At 39.6% G+C, this 26847-nt stretch overlaps 1 protein-coding gene across 1 annotated transcript in view; it reads right to left on the bottom strand.

The window, feature by feature from the left end:
* The window catches only part of kcnj13 (potassium inwardly rectifying channel subfamily J member 13), a 45445-nt gene extending 18915 nt beyond the window's left edge, over window positions 1–26530 (bottom strand). The window contains exons 1-2 of the mRNA XM_030129364.1: window positions 26335–26530; window positions 1290–1846 (exon numbers count right to left, since the gene is read on the bottom strand). Of these exons, the coding sequence (XP_029985224.1) occupies window positions 1290–1806 (517 nt within the window). The 5' untranslated portion in view covers window positions 1807–1846; window positions 26335–26530. The remainder of the gene's footprint in view (window positions 1–1289; window positions 1847–26334) is intronic.
* Window positions 26531–26847: the final 317 nt, after the last annotated feature.

Here is a 26847-nt window from a genome sequence, read left to right as displayed (position 1 = left end):
ATCTAGTCTGTATAATGTCTATTATTGTGGACATTTAGTCTGTATAATGTCTATTATTGTGGACATCTAGTCTGTATAATGTCTATTATTGTGGACATTTAGTCTGTATAATGTCTATTATTGTGGACATTTAGTCTATATAATGTCTATTATTGTGGACATTTAGTCTGTATAATGTCTATTATTGTGGACATCTAGTCTATATAATGTCTATTATTGTGGACATTTAGTCTATATAATGTCTATTATTGTGGACATTTAGTCTATATAATGTCTATTATTGTGGACATTTAGTCTGTATAATGTCTATTATTGTGGACATTTAGTCTGTATAATGTCTATTATTGTGGACATTTAGTCTATATAATGTCTATTATTGTGGACATCTAGTCTGTATAATGTCTATTATTGTGGACATTTAGTCTGTATAATGTCTATTATTGTGGACATCTAGTCTGTATAATGTCTATTATTGTGGACATCTAGTCTGTATAATGTCTATTATTGTGGACATCTAGTCTGTATAATGTCTATTATTGTGGACATTTAGTCTGTATAATGTCTATTATTGTGGACATTTAGTCTATATAATGTCTATTATTGTGGACATTTAGTCTGTATAATGTCTATTATTGTGGACATTTAGTCTGTATAATGTCTATTATTGTGGACATTTAGTCTGTATAATGTCTATTATTGTGGACATTTAGTCATTATAATGTCTATTATTGTGGACATTTAGTCTGTATAATGTCTATTATTGTGGACATTTAGTCTGTATAATGTCTATTATTGTGGACATTTAGTCTGTATAATGTCTATTATTGTGGACATTTAGTCTGTATAATGTCTATTATTGTGGACATTTAGTCTATATAATGTCTATTATTGTGGACATTTAGTCTGTATAATGTCTATTATTGTGGACATTTAGTCTGTATAATGTCTATTATTGTGGACATTTAGTCTATATAATGTCTATTATTGTGGACATTTAGTCTGTATAATGTCTATTATTGTGGACATTTAGTCTGTATAATGTCTATTATTGTGGACAGAGGCAGTAAATCCAGGTGTAGATTACTGCACAAAGGCTCAGGATCTGTCCAGTCAGTCCAGCTGGGATTTTATTTGTAAGTTATTGTTTTTTTTGTTAATTTTATCAATTACTAGAAATTTCAGGTGACCCCATTTGAATTCCAGGCGACCCCATGTGGGGTCCCGACCCCAAGGTTGAAAGGCACTGGACTGTAGGTTGTATAGTTTGGTGTGCAGTGGTCCGTGTTTACCTGTTATAAAGGCTTCCAGCATGAGGCCCAGCAGCATCTGCACAGCCAGCAGCGCTATGGCACTGGGACAGTCTCCGCTGGGGAACATGGTGCCGTAGCCGATGGTCAGCTGAGTCTCCAGAGAGAAGGAAAAGGCGGCGGTGAAGCTGGTGATGTGCTTCACACACACCACGTGACCCTGCGGGGGGGCGTCGTGATCCTGAACCGCCAGGTCTCCGTTGAGATGAGCGAGCAAGTACCAGAGACAGGCGAAGAGCAGCCAGTGGGCCAGGAAGGAGGCGCAGAAGGCCAGCAGGACCCACCTCCAGCGGAGACTCACCAGGAGCCCCCACACGTCCCGCAGGGCCAGGACCCAGGCCCGTCCGGAGGCCCTGCCCCACCGGGACGAAGGGCAGAGGGGGGGGCGCAGAGCGCAGTGTCCATCTTTGGTGACCAGGCGCTGTCGAGTGGGAGAAGACAGCAAAGGGGACGAAGACGCCTTTCCACCCAGAACGCTGTTGTTAGATTTGGTTGTCATGGTTACGGGTGGAGCGGGGAAGGCGGAGCTGAGGATGATCCTGTAACGGTAAAGACATCCAGGACCACGTCATAAAAAAACCTAGGAAACCCCAGACACAACAGATTCAACTTTTTTTCCTTATATTTTAATCATCAGAATGCACCACAGACTAGACTGTATATGAAGTGGGCGGGGCTACAGTGACATCAGCCATCTGATTTTTTCTGCCTGCGTACACAAGGTAAACATCCCAGTCCTCTATTTACCAAAAAATCAATTCACTGAGTAGTAATTTTAAGATGGACCAGAACACTTATTACAGGATCTAAAAAAAAATGACGTGAGATCAAAATGAGACCCAGAAAAAGACAATAGAAGTGATACTTTTACAGAGAAGTTCAGTTTTTAGTGAACTGGAGTTTTTGGAGCAGCCCCTGGTGGCTGTCAGTGGTATTACACTCCAACGGACTTCACTTTGGGCCTTGCTTCTTGCTCCTGGGTCTCTTAGTGCCAAGGTTATTATCGTTAACGAAAACTGACGAAATGACTAAAACTAGAACTGTAAAAACATTTTCATTCACTGAAATAAATAAAAACTATAATTAAAAGAAAAAACATACCTAACTGAATCTGTATTGTGTGTTTACTAAACTAAAACAGATACAAATTCTGGATCCAATTCCCTTGGTTTTGGTCTTTGTCAATGTCAGATTGATGTTCAATGGATTTCTTTGTCTCTCTCAGTTTTCTGTGCTGTCTCCATACGACACTTTTTGCTCCGTCACTTGTGTTCACTTGTGGTTTCCAGTCGTCTTCTGGTCCCCACTCTACCTGGAAACATGGAGACTAAAGCAGCAGAGTCCTGTCTGGGATTGATTTGAATAGGAGCACAGAGAAGAAGAGAAAAGAGACCACTGAACTACAACTGAACTACAACTGAACTACAACTGAACTACAACTGAACTACAACTGAACTACAACTAAACTACAACTGAACTACAACTAAACTACAACTGAACTACAACTGAACTACAACTAAACTACAACTAAACTAAACTACAACTAAACTACAACTAAACTACAACTGAACTACAACTAAACTACAACTGAACTACAACTAAACTACAACTGAACTACAACTAAACTACAACTGAACTACAACTGAACTACAACTAAACTACAACTAAACTAAACTACAACTGAACTACAACTAAACTACAACTGAACTACAACTGAACTACAACTAAACTACAACTGAACTACAACTAAACTACAACTAAACTAAACTACAACTGAACTACAACTAAACTACAACTAAACTACAACTGAACTATAACTGAACTACAACTGAACTACAACTAAACTACAACTGAACTACATCTGAACTACATCTGAACTACAACTAAACTACAACTAAACTAAAACTAAACTACAACTAAACTAAAACTAAACTACTACTAAACTAAAACTAAACTACTACTAAACTAAAACTAAACTACAACTAAACTATAACCAAACTACAACTAAACTAAAACTAAACTACAACTAAACTAAAACTAAACTACAACTAAACTACAACTAAACTAAAACTAAACTACAACTAAACTACAACTAAACTACAACTAAACTAAAACTAAACTAAAACTAAACTACTACTAAACTAAAACTAAACTACTACTAAACTAAAACTAAACTAAAACTAAACTACAACTAAACTAAAACTAAACTAAAACTAAACTACAACTAAACTACTACTAAACTAAAACTAAACTACAACTAAACTACAACTAAACTACTACTAAACTAAAACTAAACTACAACTAAGCTAAAACTAAACTACAACCAAACTACAACCAAACTACAACTAAACTAAAACTAAACTACAACTAAACTAAAACTAAACTAAAACTAAACTAAAACTAAACTAAACTTAAACTAAAACTAAACTAAACTTAAACTTAAACTTAAACTAAAACTAAACTACAACTAAACTAAAACTAAACTAAACTTAAACTAAAATTAAACTACAGCTGAACTACAACTGAACTACAACTAAACTGAAAATAAACTAAACTAAAACTAAACTACAACTAAACTGCAACTAAACTGCAACTGAACTGCAACTGAACTACAACTGAACTACAACTAAACTACAACTAAAACTAAACTACAACTAAAACTAAACTAAAACTAAACTAAACTTGAACTAAAACTAAACTACAACTAAACTGAAACTAAGCATTTAGAAAATAATGAGAACTAATAAAAACTATCAAACCTGCTCTAAAAATGAATTAAAACTGAATTGGAGAAAAAACAGTCCCAACTAAATCAAACTAAACTAGAATGAAAAATCCACAACTATTAGAACCCTGCTTTGTGCCCATGGATCCCACAGAAAAATACTTGATCACATATGTTTTCAGAATAAAGTTGTAGCCATGGAGATGATCACAGAAGTGACTGAATCTGACCGACACACGTCTGTCCAGTTAACAGTGTGTAAACGTTACTGAAATCCAACTTAAGCGCTCATCACACACATATATGTCTGGTGGGAGTGGCATTTATTCATTCATTGAATCTTAAACATATAATATCCATGAAATTCAGTGAGTGATGTTTGTGGCTGAAATGCATCCTGGGACTTGCAGTCCAACATACTTCATAAAACAGGTCAGAGTTTGAGTTCACCTCTCTTAGCTCAAACTTCATAAAAACTCCCTTAAACCAGTCACTTCCTTCAGTAAAACACTGCTCATTGCTCTGCACTCATTAACCCTTTCATGCATGAATTATGAGAGGCTTAATCCAGATTTTTTTCCTGACTGTTTTTATTCCTCTTTAGGCATGAAAAAAACAATGTGATTGAATTTTTTTTTTTTTTTTTTTTTTTTTTAATGAACCTATTTTTCATGGAGTTACAGAAGTATCCACTCATCTGGACACCATGTGATTATTTTTGAAGTAAAGAAACCTGTCTTTACTGTCACACTGTGTGAAAACTATGAAAGAAATGTTTTATAATGTTGCTAATCTGATGTTTTCTCATATTTTAACATACTGTAATAGTAGTTATTACTCAAATAATATGCAAAAAACAAAACATAACTTCTTGTTTACAAAAAAAACAAGAAAAACTTAATTACAGTCTAATAACAATTAGCAGTTGATTTACACTTAAATATGTTGCTACAGATCAGGTTTATCAAGAACTGCAAAGTTACAGTACCGGTCTGACTGTCAGTGTATTATTATGGGATGGTGCATTAGTGTCCACAGTGTCGGCTGAAGTGGAACTGAAACAACAAAACCTGTGAATATACAAGAGAACAGCTGGAGAAGGCCTGTCCTCTGCAGTGACCCTGTGCATGAAAGGGTTAAACTGAGCACAAATAACCCACTTTAACACTAGACCCAGCAGTCACAGTGAAGACTTGACTTTTTTACGTAGTACAGTATTCTTCTGATATTGTGCGATGTCGGGGGGGCTTTAGTCTGACAGAGCCGGCAGATCTTAAATAAATGTCAAACTAATACTACCAGTAATAGAAGTAATAATCAAATGTGTGAAGACTCATATAAAACAGTGGTGTGAGAGCTGAGGCCGGTTGTGTGGATTTAATTTGGCTGCTCTATACAGTCTGTGTGGAGGAAGTCCGAGCACCAGATGTATGTGAAGGCGCTGTGTCAGACAGACAGCTAGAGTCCTGTCCTCCACAGTTTCTATTTCTATGTCAATATTGTTGCCAGGAGATTAGAGCCGGTCCCAGCTGGGAATCAGTCTGTGGAACACAGCGACATGCCGAGTAGGAATGTGTCTTTCATCTGCAGGAAACTTTAAACCTGCTGCACTGCGTGGCTCTCCACTTGTCCTGTTCACCAATTTCAATCTACATCTGACGGGTTTGTGTGGATGCACTCGCAGATGAACCTGGTGCATTTGTTTTAACATCTGCAGAGCTGTTACGTCCAGCGAACCGCACGACTGGAGGATATGTGAAGTTCAACCAAAAGCACAAACCAAGTGTGAGGGCCCATGAGGAGAGGTTCAGTTTAGAAATGAAGTTTGATAAGAGCGTACAGTAGCACTGTTAGGAAACCAACACAAGTCAGACTGGAAACAGGAAACAAGTCCAAGTTCCAGATGTGAAACATGAGGAAGACGGATGATACCAGTCTGTCACTGAAGCAGAGCTGCTGTCATTTAGCTACTCTACATACTGTTTTGAACAAACCCTTTTACAGTTCTTTATTTAAATATTATCTATGAAACTGGGTTTATTTTAGTGTCTGTCACTGTTCCATCTTTTTAGACTCAATAATAAAAAGTAATGTAGACATATTTAACCCCAGGATGGACCTAATGATGACCTCAGAGAAATGCAAAAAAAAAATTATACTCTTGCTCTAAACCATCCCATACTCAAATGTATTTTTAATCAAATATTGTAAAATAAATCTCCCCAGGTGTCGGTGCATTAGCTGTGTAAACGTGTGTAAATGCTCTTCTATAGACTCTAAATACACACACTGTGTTCACTGTGTGGATCCAGGTGGTTTTTCTAATCCACACATGTGGGTTTTTCATCAATCTGAGTCTCATTCCAGGTTTGGTGTGGAACCCATCGTGTCCACTGGTGTTACATGCAGAACCTGCCCAGTTAAATACATATAAATTGCACATGATTTTGGAGCAGTGGTCATTTTTGTGAAACACTCTGCCTTGAATATTTACTACGATTCCCAAAATGTACCTGTGAGAGAATGAAAAGATATTTAAAAAAAACTGTGAGTAATTTTCGTGTCCTTCTGACCGTGTTACATACAGATTTTTGTATTAAATGTAATGTCAAATAATATAAAAATGTGTTTTATCTGAAAAATAGTTTCTCTTTTATCTCAGTAAGTATTTATTTTTCAATCAGACCCAAAGTGTTTCCAAACCTGCTTCAGAACATTCGTCTACATCTGGGTTGAATTTTCAGCCCCGTGTCCTGTTTTTAGGACCAGTTCCATAGAAACACTCATATACAAATGTGTGTATGATAGTGTGGTGATGTTTGATCTGGTTTTTGTATTTAACTTGCACCTTAGCCCAGAGCTACCTGCCTGTATTTACCTCCACCAGGAGGTACTGGGATCGCTTTGCTTTGTTTGTTTGTTTGTTTGTTTGTTTGTTTGTTTGTTAGCAGATAACTCAAAAAGTTAAGGACGGATTTTCATGAAACTTTCAGGAAATGTTGATACTGGTACAAAGAAGAAATGATTAAATGTTGGTGGTGATGGGGGGTGAGCTGGGGGGCGGGCTGGGGGGCGGGCTGGGGGGCGGGCTGGGGGGCAGGGGGGCCACAGGGGCCCACTGATCTGCCTTGGCGGAGGTCTGCGCTCTGTGAGTGCTTTTCCTGTTTGGAAGTTTTGAATGTTTGTGGTCTCAGGAGTGACATCCTGACAAGACTGAAAGTGGGGGGTATTCCACCAAACCCTCATATCTGGACTGAAACTCAAACCAAGAGGACTGAAAAATGAACATGAACTTCCTTCACAGTAAGAAATGGATTTTGTGCTTATTTGTTAATTTTAGTAAATAAAAGATCTAAATTAATTAATTTTTGCAAAAGGAGAAATCCATCAACCTTTACTGTGGTGGAAAAATGTGTCAGGGTTAGGGTTAGCCAATCACCTGGAGGGGGCGGGGCCCGAAGTGTCTAATTTCCATTTAAAGGGCCAGTGCTCCAAACCCCCTTTGTGGTGTCGTTAGTCAGAATAGTGTTGCAGATGGACCTGTGGAGCTGAACGAATGAATTCAGAGCCAAGCAGAGCATTTACAGCAGTTCTGTCAAACTCATGTCTGTTCAGTTCCACATTCAGCTAAATGTGATCTGCAGTGGGCCCAACCAGTCAAATAAGAACAGAATATATAAATGTCAGCCCCAAAATGTTCTGTTTTACAGTGAAAAAAGTGAATTTACACTATGAAAAGGTTTCCATCTACAAACGATCCTTTCAGACAATGTGAATAACATGAACAAACTGAAAAAATCAGTGTAATTTGAACACTATTCTGCTTTAGTTTATCATTAAACTTAAAAAAAAAAAGCTATTAGAGTCATAAACAAAGCTGGTTATCTCCAATCAAGTAATCCACTTTTTGTAGAATCTGGTTTTCTAAGATGTTTTGATATTGTATATTTAAAAACAATGGAATTTATGTTTTATGTTAAAAGTAAAAATCTTCCTCCTTGTATTCAGAAAATGTTTAAGTTAAGAGAAGGACATTATAATTTAAGAGGGATGTTTGTGTTTGACACATGTAAAGTCAGAACAAACGTTAAATATCACAGTGTTTCAGTTATTGGTGTCAAACTATGGAACGAACTGAAGGATGAAGTGAAATTGTGTCGTTCACTGTTGAGTTTCAAAAAGAATTTAATTTGTTAAATTCTGAAGGGCTATGAAAGTAATATGATTACAAAATAACTTACACTGAATGTAGTATAATTTGTGTTTAAGTTTAATCTGCTGACACTTCAGGTGTGGACTCAGAGTAAGGATGGGAATAGGAGAAGCAGAAATAAACCTCTGGCTTCAGCTTCTGTCTTTTTCAGTTACAAAATGTGTTAATGTTATGTTTGTTTTTTTATATGTATGTGTTTTGTATTTAACTGAAATAAACACTCATTCATTCATTCATTCATTCATTTCCACTTGTACGTTATAACTGACAGATGACAGTGGAGCTACAGATACACAATATTTAGTAACAGGTGGAATATTATTAAAATGGCACTTCTCTGAAGACATTTCAGGTTGTTCATATTTGTTCAGGTTATTCAGAGTTTTTGTGAAATTATACTTTGTTTTAGTGTAAATACACAAAAACCTTCACATTTACAAAGTGAAAAACTGGAGTTGTATTTATAGGTTATTATGAGATTGAACTGGTCTGAATGTGGAACCTGAACTAAAAGGATTGTTCATATCTGTGTGTAATTTTTGCTTTTCACAAATTCACCCCAGGCCAGACTGGACCCTTTGGTGGGCCAGATTTGGGCCTCGGGCCGCATGTTTGACACCTGAGACTTATAGTTTATGGAGACCACAGGGAAATGTGGGAAAAGGAAGAATTCCATTTAAAAAAGTAAAATATTCCTCCTTTAAATCTCCCCTTGCTCTGAACTGGACCGTACAGGTAAAGGACTGACCAGTGAATGTGTATGTGATTTCATGAGTCACATAAATATACACGCTGCTTTTAATCGGTGTGTTGTCTGAACACATTAGAAAATTTCCACATGTATGTTCACACCGTTATCAGCCCCCATCCAGTGGGTTAAATACTGCGAACTGAGGGTTAGGGTTATGTGAGCCAGACCAAGGTTATTATCGTTAACGAAAACTGACCAAATGACCTAAACTAGAACTGAAAAAACATTTTCATTCACTGAAATAAATAAAAACTAGAATTAAAAGAAAAAACATAACTAACTGAAACTGTATTGTGTGTTTACTAAACTAACTAAAACAGATACAAATTCTGGATCACATTCCCTTGGTTTTGGTCTTTGTCAATGTCAGATTGATGTTAAATGGATTTCTTTGTCTCTCTCAGTTTTCTGTGCTGTCTCCATACGACACTTTTTGCTCCGTCACTTGTGTTCACTTGTGGTTTCCAGTCGTCTTCTGGTCCCCACTCTACCTGGAAACATGGAGACTAAAGCAGCAGAGTCCTGTCTGGGATTGATTTGAATAGGAGCACAGAGAAGAAGAGAAAAGAGACCACTGAACTACAACTGAACTACAACTGAACTACAACTGAACTACAACTGAACTACAACTAAACTACAACTGAACTACAACTAAACTACAACTGAACTACAACTGAACTACAACTGAACTACAACTGAACTACAACTGAACTACAACTAAACTACAACTAAACTACAACTAAACTACAACTGAACTACAACTGAACTACAACTGAACTACAACTGAACTACAACTAAGCTACAACTAAACTACAACTGAACTACAACTGAACTACAACTGAAATACAACTGAACTACAACTGAACTACAACTGAACTATAACTGAACTACAACTAAACTACAACTGAACTACAACTGAACTACACCGGAACTACAACTAAACTACAACTGAACTATAACTGAACTACAACTAAACTACAACTGAACTACAACTGAACTACACCGGAACTACAACTAAACTACAACTGAACTATAACTGAACTACAACTAAACTACAACTGAACTACAACTGAACTACAACTAAACTACAACTGAACTATAACTGAACTACAACTAAACTACAACTGAACTACAGCTGAACTACAACTGAACTACACCGGAACTACAACTAAACTACAACTGAACTATAACTGAACTACAACTAAACTACAACTGAACTATAACTGAACTACAACTGAACTACAGCTGAACTACAACTAAACTACAACTGAACTACAACTAAACTACAACTAAACTACAACTGAACTACAACTGAACTACAACTAAACTACAACTACAACTGAACTACAACTAAACTACAACTGAACTATAACTGAACTACAACTAAACTACAACAAAACTACAACTGAACTACAACTAAACTACAACTGAACTACAACTAAACTACAACTGAACTACAACTACAACTGAACTACAACTAAACTACAACTGAACTATAACTGAACTACAACTGAACTACAACTAAACTACAACTGAACTACAACTAAACTACAACTAAACTAAACTACAACTGAACTACAACTAAACTACAACTGAACTACAACTAAACTACAACTGAACTACAACTGAACTACAACTAAACTACAACTGAACTACAACTAAACTACAACTGAACTACAACTAAACTACAACTAAAACTAAACTAAAACTAAAACTAAACTAAAACTAAACTACAACTACAACTGAACTACAACTAAACTACAATAAACTAAAACTAAACTACAACTAAACTACGACTAAACTAAAACTGAACTAAAACTAAACTACAACTAAACTACGACTAAACTAAAACTAAACTACAACTAAACTAAAACTTAACTACGACTAAACTAAAACTAAACTACAACTAAAACTAAGCATTTAGAAAATAACAAAAACTAATAAAAACTATCAAACCTGCTCTAAAAACGAATTAAAACTGAATTAGAGAAAAAAAGTCCAAACCAACTAAAACTAAACTAGAATGAAAAATCTAGAACTACTGGAACCTTGAAGTGGCCATCTTGGCATAAACTGACATGTGAGAACATGCAAAAGGTCCAAAATGCGTGCGTATAGGAGCTGTATTCTGTAACAGGGTTGTCCTTGAAGATGTGGTTGAACACATGCAGTGAGAATAGACATTATCTGATGACAAAGTTTATTTTTAAAAAATTCTTTAATCCTTAAAAACCCAAACCACCACCAGCGACCAAAACCATCTGCTGATCTGAACTGTTTCATACCTGGTGATCCACTCATTCTGTTAATGCATGTCCATAACTGGTGTCAAATACAGTTCTTCATCTTTTCATGGTCATCAGATATGATCATATTTCAACGTTCAGAGGCTCCATTGTTACCATGGAAACACCGTCATCTTCTCCAACACTGATTCCCCAGTCAAACCCATGGAGTTGGATCAGTGACAGTGGATGGAGTGGCTTTTTTTTTTACATTCAGTTAATGATATTTTTGCTGAAAGAGTCACTTTTTCTTTCGTTTCCTCTGTTTCTGACATGATAACCTTTGAATTTACTCTGAGCTTTAAAGGTCCCGTATTATGCAAATCTGACTTTGTGACAGTTTTCTTACAGTAGTGTGTGTTGCAGTTCCTCATTATGAGGTTGGAATTTGAAAACTGTCTGTTTCCTCCTGCCTTGCTACACCACAGTTTGTGAAAATGCTCAAACGGCCCAGTTTGAGTTGGGTCTGTTTATGACGACATAAGCGGATTTAACTCCTCCCCCTGACTGTGCCCCCACCCTGCATGAAAAGGTAAGCCCCGCCCTGGAAAAGTAGCTCTTGGACAACAAACATGGCGAAGGCGAGACACGCAGGTTGTGGTGTTGTTGGCTGCACACACCAACACCATAGTTTAGTTTTGCTCCCCACTTCTGAGCCTCTCCGTAAAAAGTGTCTGGATTCTGTCTGTGATGCTCATGGACCAAACAACATTCCCAAACGCTTGTATGTGTGTGCCCGGCATTTCACGGACCAGTGTTTTTCGAACATGGGCCCATACAGCTGCGGCTTAGCACAAAGACTCCGAATCAAGAAGGACGCAGTACCAACGCTTCGAGACCCAAGTCCAAGTGTGGGAGATGTAAGTTCTGATCATTTGTTTGTATCTTTACTGCATAACCCTACATTACGGATAAGCTGGTGGGTGTTGATGTGTACGTCTAACGTTAGCATGGCAGCTAACATAGCTCGGTTACTGCTGCTAACGTTTGCGTCCCCGTTAACATGCAAGAGCTGATAATATCCAGAGACATTGAACAGAACTACTGTGAACACGGGCCTTTTGTGGTTAGCATCAGTACAGTTAGCATCAGGCTTGTTAGCAGCTGCCTGCATTAGTGGCGGCAGGCGTCTTTCCGTGTCAGGTCCACGAACCCGACACAACACCGCCGTTTTCCGTCGGGGCTCAGTCACGCCTCAAGGCAAAGAAAGCCAGTGTTTGGAAAGACGTTCTGTCTGAGTCGTGTATTGTAGACGACAGAGGGGCATTTCAGACAGGTGACTGGTGTATTCGTAAGCCGCGTCCTCTCCCAGAGAGGGGAGGGGGAGTGGGCGTGGACAGATGCGTTCATTTGCATACCCGGAAGCAGGCCCAGAAACAGCCTGTTCTGAGGAGGGCTGGGGAGAGGGACTGTTTCCACCGCTGAAACTCCCAACAAAGGAGGATTTTGGGGCGAACAAACTTAAATACTATGTTTTTGGGCTTCTGAGACCTATATGATGTGACTGAAAAATAGCATAATACGGGGCCTTTAATGAACATCTACATGATGAGTAAATTAAATATAAGAAAATACCAGATTTTCACTGTAAACAAAACAAACAAAAAAAAAAAAGTAAAATACAGCAGACAATAATGTAAGGAATGGTGATAAATCCCTTAAGAACAGTTCAATACAGAGAACAGTTCATGTGGGAACTGCCACAAAAGTAGCCCTGGGTCTTCATGGGTTAATGATTAGAACTTTATTTATCAACTTCATGCACTTCCTCTGAGTTTATCATTACATGTAAAGATGTAAACTGACGACAGGAAGTGTTCTGTGGACTCCAGACACAGCGCTGAAGAACGCTGAATACAGACGAATGAACAAGTGGAAATGATGTCACAGTTTAACAAGCCAATGAGAAGCCAAAGGAAAATGGACGGAAACTGTGTTTATTCAAATATTACAGATGGTTTATCAAGTAAAAAATAATTTTGTTCCAAATGCCATTCAAGATTTCTGTAAATATAGAGAGTAATTATAATTTCAGAGGTTTTTGTGTTTGTGAATGGACTAAAGTGAAGACAGATGTGAGGTCCAGATGGATGTGGGTGTGAAATTATGGGATGGATTTGATGAATTTAAGTCGTTCACTTCTCTGACAAAGTTTAAAAAAGGCCTTAAGTATAAAATCCTTCAGGAATATGAAGTCTAGATGGTAGATGTGTTTTTGTGGTTGATTTTTTTTTTGTGATAATGAGAATGTTAGACTTGAGTTTCATGTAAACAGTGGATCAGGTGAAAAGGACAGGCTTCTGCCCTTTTCTGTTTTGGGTTTTGTGTTTATTAGAATGATTGGACGAAGTGCAACGGTTAACGTCCCAACCCAAATAAAGCCTTCATTCATTCAAAGTCCTGCTCCTGCCGGCTCACCCACAGGACGGAACTGTGGGGAAAAGGAACGGCTGCCAGTGACCAGTGATGAATACTGTTTAGATCTGCTTTGGTACCGGTTATCATAGAACGTCTGCTGATCACAGACAGTCAGTGGTTGGTCCATGAAAGCATCGTTTCATTCAGGAGTCAGAGCAGGTCCACAAGCACAGGAGAACCTGCAGACTGTTGTCCACTGGAGCAGGAGACGGAACCAAAGGGACTGGTCCACTGTGGGAATGTTCTAACAGGTGACTGTTCCACTGGGGGAATGTTCCACTGTGGGACTGTTCCACTGTGGGAATGTTCCACTGGGACTGTTCCACTGTGGGAATGTTCCACTGGGACTGTTCCACTGTGGGAATGTTCCACTGGGAATGTTCCACTGGGACTGTTCCAATGGGAATGTTCCACTGGGACTGTTCCACTGGGACTGTTCCACTGTGGGAATGTTCCACTGTGGGACTGTTCCACTGGGAATGTTCCACTGGGACTGTTCCACTGTGGGAATGTTCCACTGGGACTGTTCCACTGTGGGAATGTTCCACTGGGAATGTTCCACTGGGACTGTTCCAATGGGAATGTTCCACTGGGACTGTTCCACTGGGACTGTTCCACTGTGGGAATGTTCCACTGTGGGACTGTTCCACTGGGAATGTTCCACTGGGACTGTTCCACTGTGGGAATGTTCCACTGGGACTGTTCCACTGTGGGACTGTTCCACTGTGGGACTGTTCCACTGGGACTGTTCCACTGTGGGAATGTTCCACTGGGAATGTTCCACTGGGACTGTTCCAATGGGAATGTTCCACTGGGACTGTTCCACTGGGACTGTTCCACTGGGGGAATGTTCCACTGTGGGACTGTTCCACTGTGGGAATGTTCCACTGGGACTGTTCCACTGTGGGAATGTTCCACTGGGACTGTTCCACTGTGGGACTGTTCCACTGGGACTGTTCCACTGTGGGACTGTTCCACTGTGGGACTGTTCCACTGTGGGACTGTTCCACTGTGGGAATGTTCCACTGGGACTGTTCCACTGTGGGAATGTTCCACTGGGACTGTTCCACTGGGACTGTTCCACTGTGGGAATGTTCCACTGTGGGACTGTTGTCACAGGTGGCTGTTCTCACACTGGTCTACTTTGGAACCTGTGCCTGTAGTCAGTGGTGTGTTGGTCCCCTGTTGGACTGTAAACTGTCAGATTGCAGTGCCAGCCTGTGAATGGGTCATCATGAACACAGAATAATGACGTTCTGTGGGTTTGCTCTGAACACAGAATAATGACGTTCTGTGGGTTTGTTCTGAACACAGAATAATGACGTTCTGTGGGTTTGTTCTGAACACAGAATAATGACGTTCTGTGGGTTTGTTCTGAACACAGAATAATGACGTTCTGTGGGTTTGTTCTGAACACAGAATAATGACGTTCTGTGGGTTTGTTCTGAACACAGAATAATGACGTTCTGTGGGTTTGTTCTGAACTCAGAATAATGACGTTCTGTGGGTTTGTTCTGAACTGAGAATAATGACGTTCTGTGGGTTTGTTCTGAACTGAGAATAATGACGTTCTGTGGGTTTGTTCTGAACACAGAATAATGACGTTCTGTGGGTTTGTTCTGAACACAGAATAATGACGTTCTGTGGGTTTGTTCTGAACACAGAATAATGACGTTCTGTGGGTTTGTTCTGAACTCAGAATAATGACGTTCTGTGGGTTTGTTCTGAACTCAGAATAATGACGTTCTGTGGGTTTGTTCTGAACTCAGAATAATGACGTTCTGTGGGTTTGTTCTGAACTCAGAATAATGACGTTCTGTGGGTTTGTTCTGAACTCAGAATAATGACGTTCTGTGGGTTTGTTCTGAACACAGAATAATGACGTTCTGTGGGTTTGTTCTGAACACAGAATAATGACGTTCTGTGGGTTTGTTCTGAACTCAGAATAATGACGTTCTGTGGGTTTGTTCTGAACTCAGAATAATGACGTTCTGTGGGTTTGTTCTGAACTCAGAATAATGACATTCTGTGGGTTTGTTCTGAACTCAGAATAATGACGTTCTGTGGGTTTGTTCTGAACACAGAATAATGACGTTCTGTGGGTTTGTTCTGAACTGAGAATAATGACGTTCTGTGGGTTTGTTCTGAACACAGAATAATGACGTTCTGTGGGTTTGTTCTGAACACAGAATAATGACGTTCTGTGGGTTTGTTCTGAACACAGAATAATGACGTTCTGTGGGTTTGTTCTGAACACAGAATAATGACGTTCTGTGGGTTTGTTCTGAACACAGAATAATGACGTTCTGTGGGTTTGTTCTGAACACAGAATAATGACGTTCTGTGGGTTTGTTCTGAACACAGAATAATGACGTTCTGTGGGTTTGTTCTGAACTCAGAATAATGACGTTCTGTGGGTTTGTTCTGAACTCAGAATAATGACGTTCTGTGGGTTTGTTCTGAACTCAGAATAATAACGTTCTGTGGGTTTGTTCTGAACTGAGAATAATGACGTTCTGTGGGTTTGTTCTGAACTCAGAATAATGACGTTCTGTGGGTTTGTTCTGAACACAGAATAATGACGTTCTGTGGGTTTGTTCTGAACACAGAATAATGACGTTCTGTGGGTTTGTTCTGAACTCAGAATAATGACGTTCTGTGGGTTTGTTCTGAACTCAGAATAATGACGTTCTGTGGGTTTGTTCTGAACTGAGAATAATGACGTTCTGTGGGTTTGTTCTGAACTGAGAATAATGACGTTCTGTGGGTTTGTTCTGAACACAGAATAATGACGTTCTGTGGGTTTGTTCTGAACACAGAATAATGATGTTCTGTGGGTTTGTTCTGAACACAGAATAATGACGTTCTGTGGGTTTGTTCTGAACTCAGAATAATGACGTTCTGTGGGTTTGTTCTGAACTCAGAATAATGACGTTCTGTGGGTTTGTTCTGAACTCAGAATAATGACGTTCTGTGGGTTTGTTCTGAACTCAGAATAATGACGTTCTGTGGGTTGTTCTGAACTCAGAATAATGACGTTCTGTGGGTTTGTTCTGAACTGAGAATAATGACGTTCTGTGGGTTTGTTCTGAACACAGAATAATGACGTTCTGTGGGTTTGTTCTGAACTCAGAATAATGACGTTCTGTGGGTTTGTTCTGAACTGAGAATAATGACGTTCTGTGGGTTTGTTCTGAACTGAGAATAATGACGTTCTGTGGGTTTGTTCTGAACACAGAATAATGACGTTCTGTGGGTTTGTTCTGAACACAGAATAATGACGTTCTGTGGGTTTGTTCTGAACTGAGAATAATGACGTTCTGTGGGTTTGTTCTGAACTCAGAATAATGACGTTCTGTGGGTTTGTTCTGAACTCAGAATAATGACGTTCTGTGGGTTTGTTCTGAACACAGAATAATGACGTTCTGTGGGTTTGTTCTGAACTGAGAATAATGACGTTCTGTGGGTTTGTTCTGAACACAGAATAATGACGTTCTGTGGGTTTGTTCTGAACTGAGAATAATGACGTTCTGTGGGTTTGTTCTGAACTCAGAATAATGACGTTCTGTGGGTTTGTTCTGAACTCAGAATAATGACGTTCTGTGGGTTTGTTCTGAACACAGAATAATGACGTTCTGTGGGTTTGTTCTGAACTGAGAATAATGACGTTCTGTGGGTTTGTTCTGAACACAGAATAATGACGTTCTGTGGGTTTGTTCTGAACACAGAATAATGACGTTCTGTGGGTTTGTTCTGAACACAGAATAATGACGTTCTGTGGGTTTGTTCTGAACACAGAATAATGACGTTCTGTGGGTTTGTTCTGAACACAGAATAATGACGTTCTGTGGGTTTGTTCTGAACTGAGAATAATGACGTTCTGTGGGTTTGTTCTGAACACAGAATAATGACGTTCTGTGGGTTTGTTCTGAACTCAGAATAATGACGTTCTGTGGGTTTGTTCTGAACTGAGAATAATGACGTTCTGTGGGTTTGTTCTGAACTCAGAATAATGACGTTCTGTGGGTTTGTTCTGAACACAGAATAATGACGTTCTGTGGGTTTGTTCTGAACTGAGAATAATGACGTTCTGTGGGTTTGTTCTGAACACAGAATAATGACGTTCTGTGGGTTTGTTCTGAACTGAGAATAATGACGTTCTGTGGGTTTGTTCTGAACTCAGAATAATGACGTTCTGTGGGTTTGTTCTGAACACAGAATAATGACGTTCTGTGGGTTTGTTCTGAACTCAGAATAATGACGTTCTGTGGGTTTGTTCTGAACACAGAATAATGACGTTCTGTGGGTTTGTTCTGAACTGAGAATAATGACGTTCTGTGGGTTTGTTCTGAACTCAGAATAATGACGTTCTGTGGGTTTGTTCTGAACACAGAATAATGACGTTCTGTGGGTTTGTTCTGAACTGAGAATAATGACGTTCTGTGGGTTTGTTCTGAACACAGAATAATGACGTTCTGTGGGTTTGTTCTGAACTGAGAATAATGACGTTCTGTGGGTTTGTTCTGAACTCAGAATAATGACGTTCTGTGGGTTTGTTCTGAACTCAGAATAATGACGTTCTGTGGGTTTGTTCTGAACACAGAATAATGACGTTCTGTGGGTTTGTTCTGAACTCAGAATAATGACGTTCTGTGGGTTTGTTCTGAACACAGAATAATGACGTTCTGTGGGTTTGTTCTGAACTGAGAATAATGACGTTCTGTGGGTTTGTTCTGAACACAGAATAATGACGTTCTGTGGGTTTGTTCTGAACTGAGAATAATGACGTTCTGTGGGTTTGTTCTGAACTCAGAATAATGACGTTCTGTGGGTTTGTTCTGAACTCAGAATAATGACGTTCTGTGGGTTTGTTCTGAACACAGAATAATGACGTTCTGTGGGTTTGTTCTGAACTGAGAATAATGACGTTCTGTGGGTTTGTTCTGAACACAGAATAATGACGTTCTGTGGGTTTGTTCTGAACTCAGAATAATGACGTTCTGTGGGTTTGTTCTGAACACAGAATAATGACGTTCTGTGGGTTTGTTCTGAACTCAGAATAATGACGTTCTGTGGGTTTGTTCTGAACTCAGAATAATGACGTTCTGTGGGTTTGTTCTGAACACAGAATAATGACGTTCTGTGAGTTTGTTCTGAACTCAGAATAATGACGTTCTGTGGGTTTGTTCTGAACTCAGAATAATGACGTTCTGTGGGTTTGTTCTGAACTCAGACTAATGACGTTCTGTGGGTTTGTTCTGAACTCAGAATAATGACGTTCTGTGGGTTTGTTCTGAACACAGAATAATGACGTTCTGTGGGTTTGTTCTGAACTCAGAATAATGACGTTCTGTGGGTTTGTTCTGAACTCAGAATAATGACGTTCTGTGGGTTTGTTCTGAACACAGAATAATGACGTTCTGTGGGTTTGTTCTGAACACAGAATAATGACGTTCTGTGGGTTTGTTCTGAACTCAGAATAATGACGTTCTGTGGGTTTGTTCTGAACTCAGAATAATGACGTTCTGTGGGTTTGTTCTGAACTCAGAATAATGACGTTCTGTGGGTTTGTTCTGAACTCAGAATAATGACGTTCTGTGGGTTTGTTCTGAACACAGAATAATGACGTTCTGTGGGTTTGTTCTGAACTCAGAATAATGACGTTCTGTGGGTTTGTTCTGAACACAGAATAATGACGTTCTGTGGGTTTGTTCTAAACACAGAATAATGACGTTCTGTGGGTTTGTTCTGAACTCAGAATAATGACGTTCTGTGGGTTTGTTCTGAACACAGAATAATGACGTTCTGTGGGTTTGTTCTGAACACAGAATAATGACGTTCTGTGGGTTTGTTCTGAACTCAGAATAATGACGTTCTGTGGGTTTGTTCTGAACTCAGAATAATGACGTTCTGTGGGTTTGTTCTGAACACAGAATAATGACGTTCTGTGGGTTTGTTCTGAACTCAGAATAATGACGTTCTGTGGGTTTGTTCTGAACACAGAATAATGACGTTCTGTGGGTTTGTTCTGAACTCAGAATAATGACGTTCTGTGGGTTTGTTCTGAACTCAGAATAATGACGTTCTGTGGGTTTGTTCTGAACACAGAATAATGACGTTCTGTGGGTTTGTTCTGAACTCAGAATATTGACGTTCTGTGGGTTTGTTCTGAACTCAGAATAATGACGTTCTGTGGGTTTGTTCTGAACTCAGAATAATGACGTTCTGTGGGTTTGTTCTGAACACAGAATAATGACGTTCTGTGGGTTTGTTCTGAACACAGAATAATAACGTTCTGTGGGTTTGTTCTGAACTCAGAATAATGACGTTCTATGGGTTTGTTCTGAACACAGAATAATGACGTTCTGTGGGTTTGTTCTGAACACAGAATAATGACGTTCTGTGGGTTTGTTCTGAACTCAAAATAATGACGTTCTGTGGGTTTGTTCTGAACTCAGAATAATGACGTTCTGTGGGTTTGTTCTGAACTCAAAATAATGACGTTCTGTGGGTTTGTTCTGAACACAGAATAATGACGTTCTGTGGGTTTGTTCTGAACTCAGAATAATGACGTTCTGTGGGTTTGTTCTGAACTCAAAATAATGACGTTCTGTGGGTTTGTTCTGAACACAGAATAATGACGTTCTGTGGGTTTGTTCTGAACACAGAATAATGACGTTCTGTGGGTTTGTTCTGAACTCAGAATAATGACGTTCTGTGGGTTTGTTCTGAACACAGAATAATAACGTTCTGTGGGTTTGTTCTGAACTCAGAATAATGACGTTCTGTGGGTTTGTTCTGAACTCAGAATAATGACGTTCTGTGGGTTTGTTCTGAACTCAGAATAATGACGTTCTGTGGGTTTGTTCTGAACACAGAATAATGACGTTCTGTGGGTTTGTTCTGAACTCAAAATAATGACGTTCTGTGGGTTTGTTCTGAACTCAGAATAATGACGTTCTGTGGGTTTGTTCTGAACTCAAAATCATGACGTTCTGTGGGTTTGTTCTGAACTCAGAATAATGACGTTCTGTGGGTTTGTTCTGAACTCAGAATAATGACGTTCTGTGGGTTTGTTCTGAACTCAAAATCATGACGTTCTGTGGGTTTGTTCTGAACTCAGAATAATGACGTTCTGTGGGTTTGTTCTGAACACAGAATAATGACGTTCTGTGGGTTTGTTCTGAACTCAAAATAATGACGTTCTGTGGGTTTGTTCTGAACACAGAATAATGACGTTCTGTGGGTTTGTTCTGAACACAGAATAATGACGTTCTGTGGGTTTGTTCTGAACTCAGAATAATGACGTTCTGTGGGTTTGTTCTGAACTCAGAATAATGACGTTCTGTGGGTTTGTTCTGAACACAGAATAATGACGTTGTGTGGGTTTGTTCTGAACTCAAAATCATGACGTTCTGTGGGTTTGTTCTGAACTCAGAATAATGACGTTCTGTGGGTTTGTTCTGAACTCAAAATCATGACGTTCTGTGGGTTTGTTCTGAACTCAGAATAATGACGTTCTGTGGGTTTGTTCTGAACACAGAATAATGACGTTCTGTGGGTTTGTTCTGAACTCAGAATAATGACGTTCTGTGGGTTTGTTCTGAACACAGAATAATGACGTTCTGTGGGTTTGTTCTGAACACAGAATAATGACGTTCTGTGGGTTTGTTCTGAACTCAGAATAATGACGTTCTGTGGGTTTGTTCTGAACTCAGAATAATGACGTTCTGTGGGTTTGTTCTGAACTCAGAATAATGACGTTCTGTGGGTTTGTTCTGAACACAGAATAATGACGTTCTGTGGGTTTGTTCTGAACTCAGAATAATGACGTTCTGTGGGTTTGTTCTGAACACAGAATAATGACGTTCTGTGGGTTTGTTCTGAACACAGAATAATGACGTTCTGTGGGTTTGTTCTGAACTCAGAATAATGACGTTCTGTGGGTTTGTTCTGAACTCAGAATAATGACGTTCTGTGGGTTTGTTCTGAACTCAAAATCATGACGTTCTGTGGGTTTGTTCTGAACTCAGAATAATGACGTTCTGTGGGTTTGTTCTGAACACAGAATAATGACGTTCTGTGGGTTTGTTCTGAACTCAGAATAATGACGTTCTGTGGGTTTGTTCTGAACACAGAATAATGACGTTCTGTGGGTTTGTTCTGAACACAGAATAATGACGTTCTGTGGGTTTGTTCTGAACTCAGAATAATGACGTTCTGTGGGTTTGTTCTGAACTCAGAATAATGACGTTCTGTGGGTTTGTTCTGAACTCAGAATAATGACGTTCTGTGGGTTTGTTCTGAACACAGAATAATGACGTTCTGTGGGTTTGTTCTGAACTCAGAATAATGACGTTCTGTGGGTTTGTTCTGAACACAGAATAATGACGTTCTGTGGGTTTGTTCTGAACACAGAATAATGACGTTCTGTGGGTTTGTTCTGAACTCAGAATAATGACGTTCTGTGGGTTTGTTCTGAACTCAGAATAATGACGTTCTGTGGGTTTGTTCTGAACTCAGAATAATGACGTTCTGTGGGTTTGTTCTGAACACAGAATAATGACGTTCTGTGGGTTTGTTCTGAACTCAGAATAATGACGTTCTGTGGGTTTGTTCTGAACACAGAATAATGACGTTCTGTGGGTTTGTTCTGAACTCAGAATAATGACGTTCTGTGGGTTTGTTCTGAACTCAGAATAATGACGTTCTGTGGGTTTGTTCTGAACACAGAATAATGACGTTCTGTGGGTTTGTTCTGAACTCAGAATAATGACGTTCTGTGGGTTTGTTCTGAACTCAGAATAATGACGTTCTGTGGGTTTGTTCTGAACACACAAACACCTACACATACATCAGTCCAATCTGAAACCTCCTGAAATGTGATTTTATTCTTTTATCCACTTTTCTTTGAGGGAAAGTGCTTGATCTGTGCATGTCCCTCACACTGCCCTTCTAACTTTAATGAGTTTTATAAGCGTTTAAATGAAAAAAACAAACTTTTTAGATGTTGTCATTATACTAAACCAGTTTTTCAGTAGAACAACTCATCCTACTATATAATGCACGTTGTCCGTCCCATCGCTGTTCCATCACAGGGGGGCGTTTGTGCAGGTTCTCCTCAGCCGTCACTGGCCTGATCTCCACCAAACTCACCAAATGAATACAAACAGTCCCTGACTATCCACTAGGCACCATTTTATGTCCGTATTCAAATGTTGTGAGGCATGCTGGGAGATTTGAGCCTCTCATGCCGTCGTAGAATGGCACCACGGGTACAATGCTGCTAGTTTTACTAATTTATATTTTATTTTCATAGTAATAATAAACATTCTACTCGTGTCCTTGAAATTGCTGTCCATCTTGTTGCTCTGGGGGAAGTGCCCTTTTAATAATCAAGTTGATGACATCACTGATGACATCATCATCATTTTGATTGTCCCCATTGGAGGTGGAAACATGGTCTATGAGAGCATTTAGTAATCACATTTACAGTTCAAAATGTTCATCATTCTGTGTTTGTTCTTAGATGTGGTCCAGCATGTCCACCCCGTCACCACAAAAGATCGACTGATGTCAAACCTTTCAGAAATTCTAAATATATTTGTTGAACATTACACCGTCCTCTTCAGAGATGACCTACTTCACATCCCCTAGTTCCAACATGTGCTCATTAACTGCTAACTGTAGACAGAACTGCCCCCCCTGTCACTTCTGTCTACATGTATCTGTCAGTGACAGGGTGGACATATTTGTTTCGTATTTCGTCGTCTGCTTGTACTTCGCTTGCAAAAAAAAAAAAGTAAATTAAAATGAAAAATGTTGAAGCTTGACCAGCATGCCTCTCTAACATCCTAAAGTTGACTTAACCTCCTCAGACCCAGCTCTGGGTTTTCTGTCCACATTTGTGGACAAGAGTTTCACAAGTTTATACAAAAAAAAAAGAAAGAAAAACTGTCCACCTCAAAGGACATTCCATAAAAATGTTAAAAACTGCATCTGAAAACACAGTTACATCATGATGTTTCCAATATAGGCACTGACTGAATAAAAAACAAAAACAGCTGGTACTGCTGACATTTCCTGGGAGGTTAATACATTGAACATAAAGTTAAGTGGAAAATCTCTAGTTTTTTTTTTTGTTTGTTTGTTTTTTTTGACATTTTGAAGTCTAAAAGCACCTCGTAGTCATATTGACCCTTCTGTTCTTGAATGACCAGAGAGCGACCTGCTAATGTAGGTGAGTAAACAGGAACAACAGGATCAGAAAGCACCGTCTGCATCCTGAGTTCAGCTGGAGAGCAGACCCAAACCCTCTGAGGACTTATCTGGCACAAGCTGAGGGAACGGGTCCATGACGACTGGACAGCCTCAGTGTTCACACGTCCATCTGTGTGCTGAGGCTCAGGCAAACACTCGCCCATCACATGACAGCCATGTGCTGCTGCCTGACACTTCATGACATCTGAGTGGATTCTGTCACTGGATTACCCACTGACCCCCACATGGACATGGACACACACACACACACACACACACACACACACACACACACACACACTGACTCCTGGAACCAGTGGAAAGTCACTGAAAATACACTTCAGCGAGGCAGAACAGTTAACTGTAGTCATTTTCCAAACTGGACTGGTGTAATCATTGAGCTGAAGGGTTAATTTTTCCCTACTTTATGACTAACAAGGTTTGTTTGTATGACTTGGGCAGCATTTAAATGACAATAACTATGGGACAAAAATGAAAGATAATACTATTAGATGTTAGATGTGAAGTTCAACTAAAAGTTTTGGTATGAAATACAACCAGTCCACTGTGGAAACAGGACGACTGTTGTCCTTTTATGGGACACTTCCACATATTCTGTTTACACTGTGGCATTTATTTAGACTGAAGAACTATTCATGTAACTTTTAGCAACTCATAACTCATGGAATAACCCTATATTAACTTTCTACTGTTTCTTTACTATTTTATGAGGGATCTTTTTTCTCATTTTAAGTTCTCTCTCTTTCTCTCTCTCTATCTATCTATATCTATATATATATATACACACACACACATACACACACAAACATGAAAAAAATAATATGTTGCTCAGAGTAATTCAGAGAAAACAGTCAGTTCCATTTGGTCACAGTGTCGTTACTGTCGTTACTGAAATGGTCTAATATGATTGGACGTCACTACACATCCCATCAGTCAAACTTTTACACATTTCTTCATCTGTAAACAGTTTCTGTGTGAGTCCCATCAGACTGCTTTTCATCATCTACCGCCTGATTCCACACCACCATCTTCTGTTATTGTGTTCAGTATGTCTTTAATATAAAACTAAGTGGAATTATTGTAATCAACCATTTCCTGAAGTGATGTCAGGGTTCATCTGTTGCTGTTTGATGCACCAGATTGTTTCATATACTTCGATAAAACTGACTGAAACGTTGTAATTTTGATTTATACTGAAAAAATGTTGAGATCTGTGCATATGTTAATGTCAGTATGTTCATGGTACTTTCACTGCAAATATGTCTTATGTGTATGACTGTGTGACATAGGGCTTTTCCAAAATAATGTGCATGAGGAGTTTATTTGCTTATTATTTGAAGCTGATCCATCCATACAGTGGGACGTGTGTTGTTGGGACTGTTGAGAAGGAGTCTTTTTTCCTCACAGTATGATGACCCATAAAATATAAAGTACCCCGTTTCCTGTTGAAAACTTTAGCGTACTCACACAGAATGATTGACAGGCATGCAAACTCAGCAGTGTTCCCATAAAATCAGATTTTAAAAGAATGTTTGTAATATAAGAGATATTTTGTCACAAAACTAGTTCACGTTCTTCTCTCAGGTGCATTGTGGAAACCCTGTTCAAACATACGCTAAGAAGATAACTACAATAACAGAGCAAAAAACATCTCATGGTCAGCAGTTCAAACGTCTCTCATCGACCACATTAGTAGTTTTTACATTTTATGAGCTCGTCATTGGGCTTGTTTTGTGTCAGAATCCCCCGTTCGCATTAGAAGTCACCGTGCACTGGATGGAACTGTTCATGTTCAAGTGTGACACTGTCACTTCAGCGCACATCAGTGTGTCACATGGATTTATGTGACTGTTGAAAAATGAAGAGCCTCCTTCTGCCTCAGTCTGTCTGATGACACAAACAAACAGCACTTTGTTGAAACCGTCTGCAGAGTCCCTGAGGCTGCAGAATATTTACGTCTACTGGAATGGTGTTGGAGTAATGACATCGACGCGTGATGGTGTCTAGTCAGCCATTTTCCCCTCGTGTCTAAAGTATGTGCCAAGTTAAAGGCAGGAGTGTGACTCCATCATCAAGAAGAGGCTACCTTCTGTTCCCTTTTGACTCTTTATCTCACAAAAACACTGAGGAGGACTGACGACGTTTTGTGCTCCTGTAAATTCTCTTGTGTTTTGGCTGAAGGTTGATAAGTGACAAGAATCCCCTTTCCTTGGTTTGTCTGTTTGTGAATGCGTTCTGACAAATGCTGCATTATGTTCCACTCACTGCCTTTCAGATCCTCACACTGATCACATCAAGACTGATCACTCAGTCTCATCTGTGACCCAGCATCACACTGTGGAGTTTGTACTCACCTAAAGGCTGCAGTCAGGGCTGAGGGGGGGGGGGGCCCTTTGACCTGTTCGCCTTCCAAAGCTGGGGACTGAAGTCTGCCAAGTCAGCCGAGTGGGCCTTCCAAGGACTCACAGAGGAGAAAAAGAACCGGCTCACTTATGTCCTGCTAAAGTCCCAGAGGAGGATCTGGTGAGTCCAGAGGAGGATCTGGTGCAGTCCAGAGGAGGATCTGGTGCAGTCCAGAGGAGGATCTGGTGAGTCCAGAGGAGGATCTGGTGCAGTCCAGAGGAAGATCTGGTGGAATCCAGAGGAGGATCTGGTAGAGTCCAGAGGAGGATCTGGTAGAGTCCAGAGGAGGATCTGGTAGAGTCCAGAGGAGGATCTGGTGCAGTCCAGAGGAGGATCTGGTAGAGTCCAGAGGAGGATCTGGTGCAGTCCAGAGGAGGATCTGGTAGAGTCCAGAGAGGTCGGACTGAGCGTGGCGCTCTCTGTCTGCTCGTCCCATCTGCAGCCTCCGGCTCTTGGGGCGAGGA

Source organism: Sphaeramia orbicularis, unplaced genomic scaffold, assembly GCF_902148855.1.
Source record: "Sphaeramia orbicularis unplaced genomic scaffold, fSphaOr1.1, whole genome shotgun sequence".
In the NCBI taxonomy this organism is placed as follows: Eukaryota; Metazoa; Chordata; class Actinopteri; order Kurtiformes; family Apogonidae; genus Sphaeramia; species Sphaeramia orbicularis.
The sequence above is the reverse complement of the archived record's forward strand: the minus strand, read 5'-3'. Positions and strand labels throughout refer to the sequence as shown.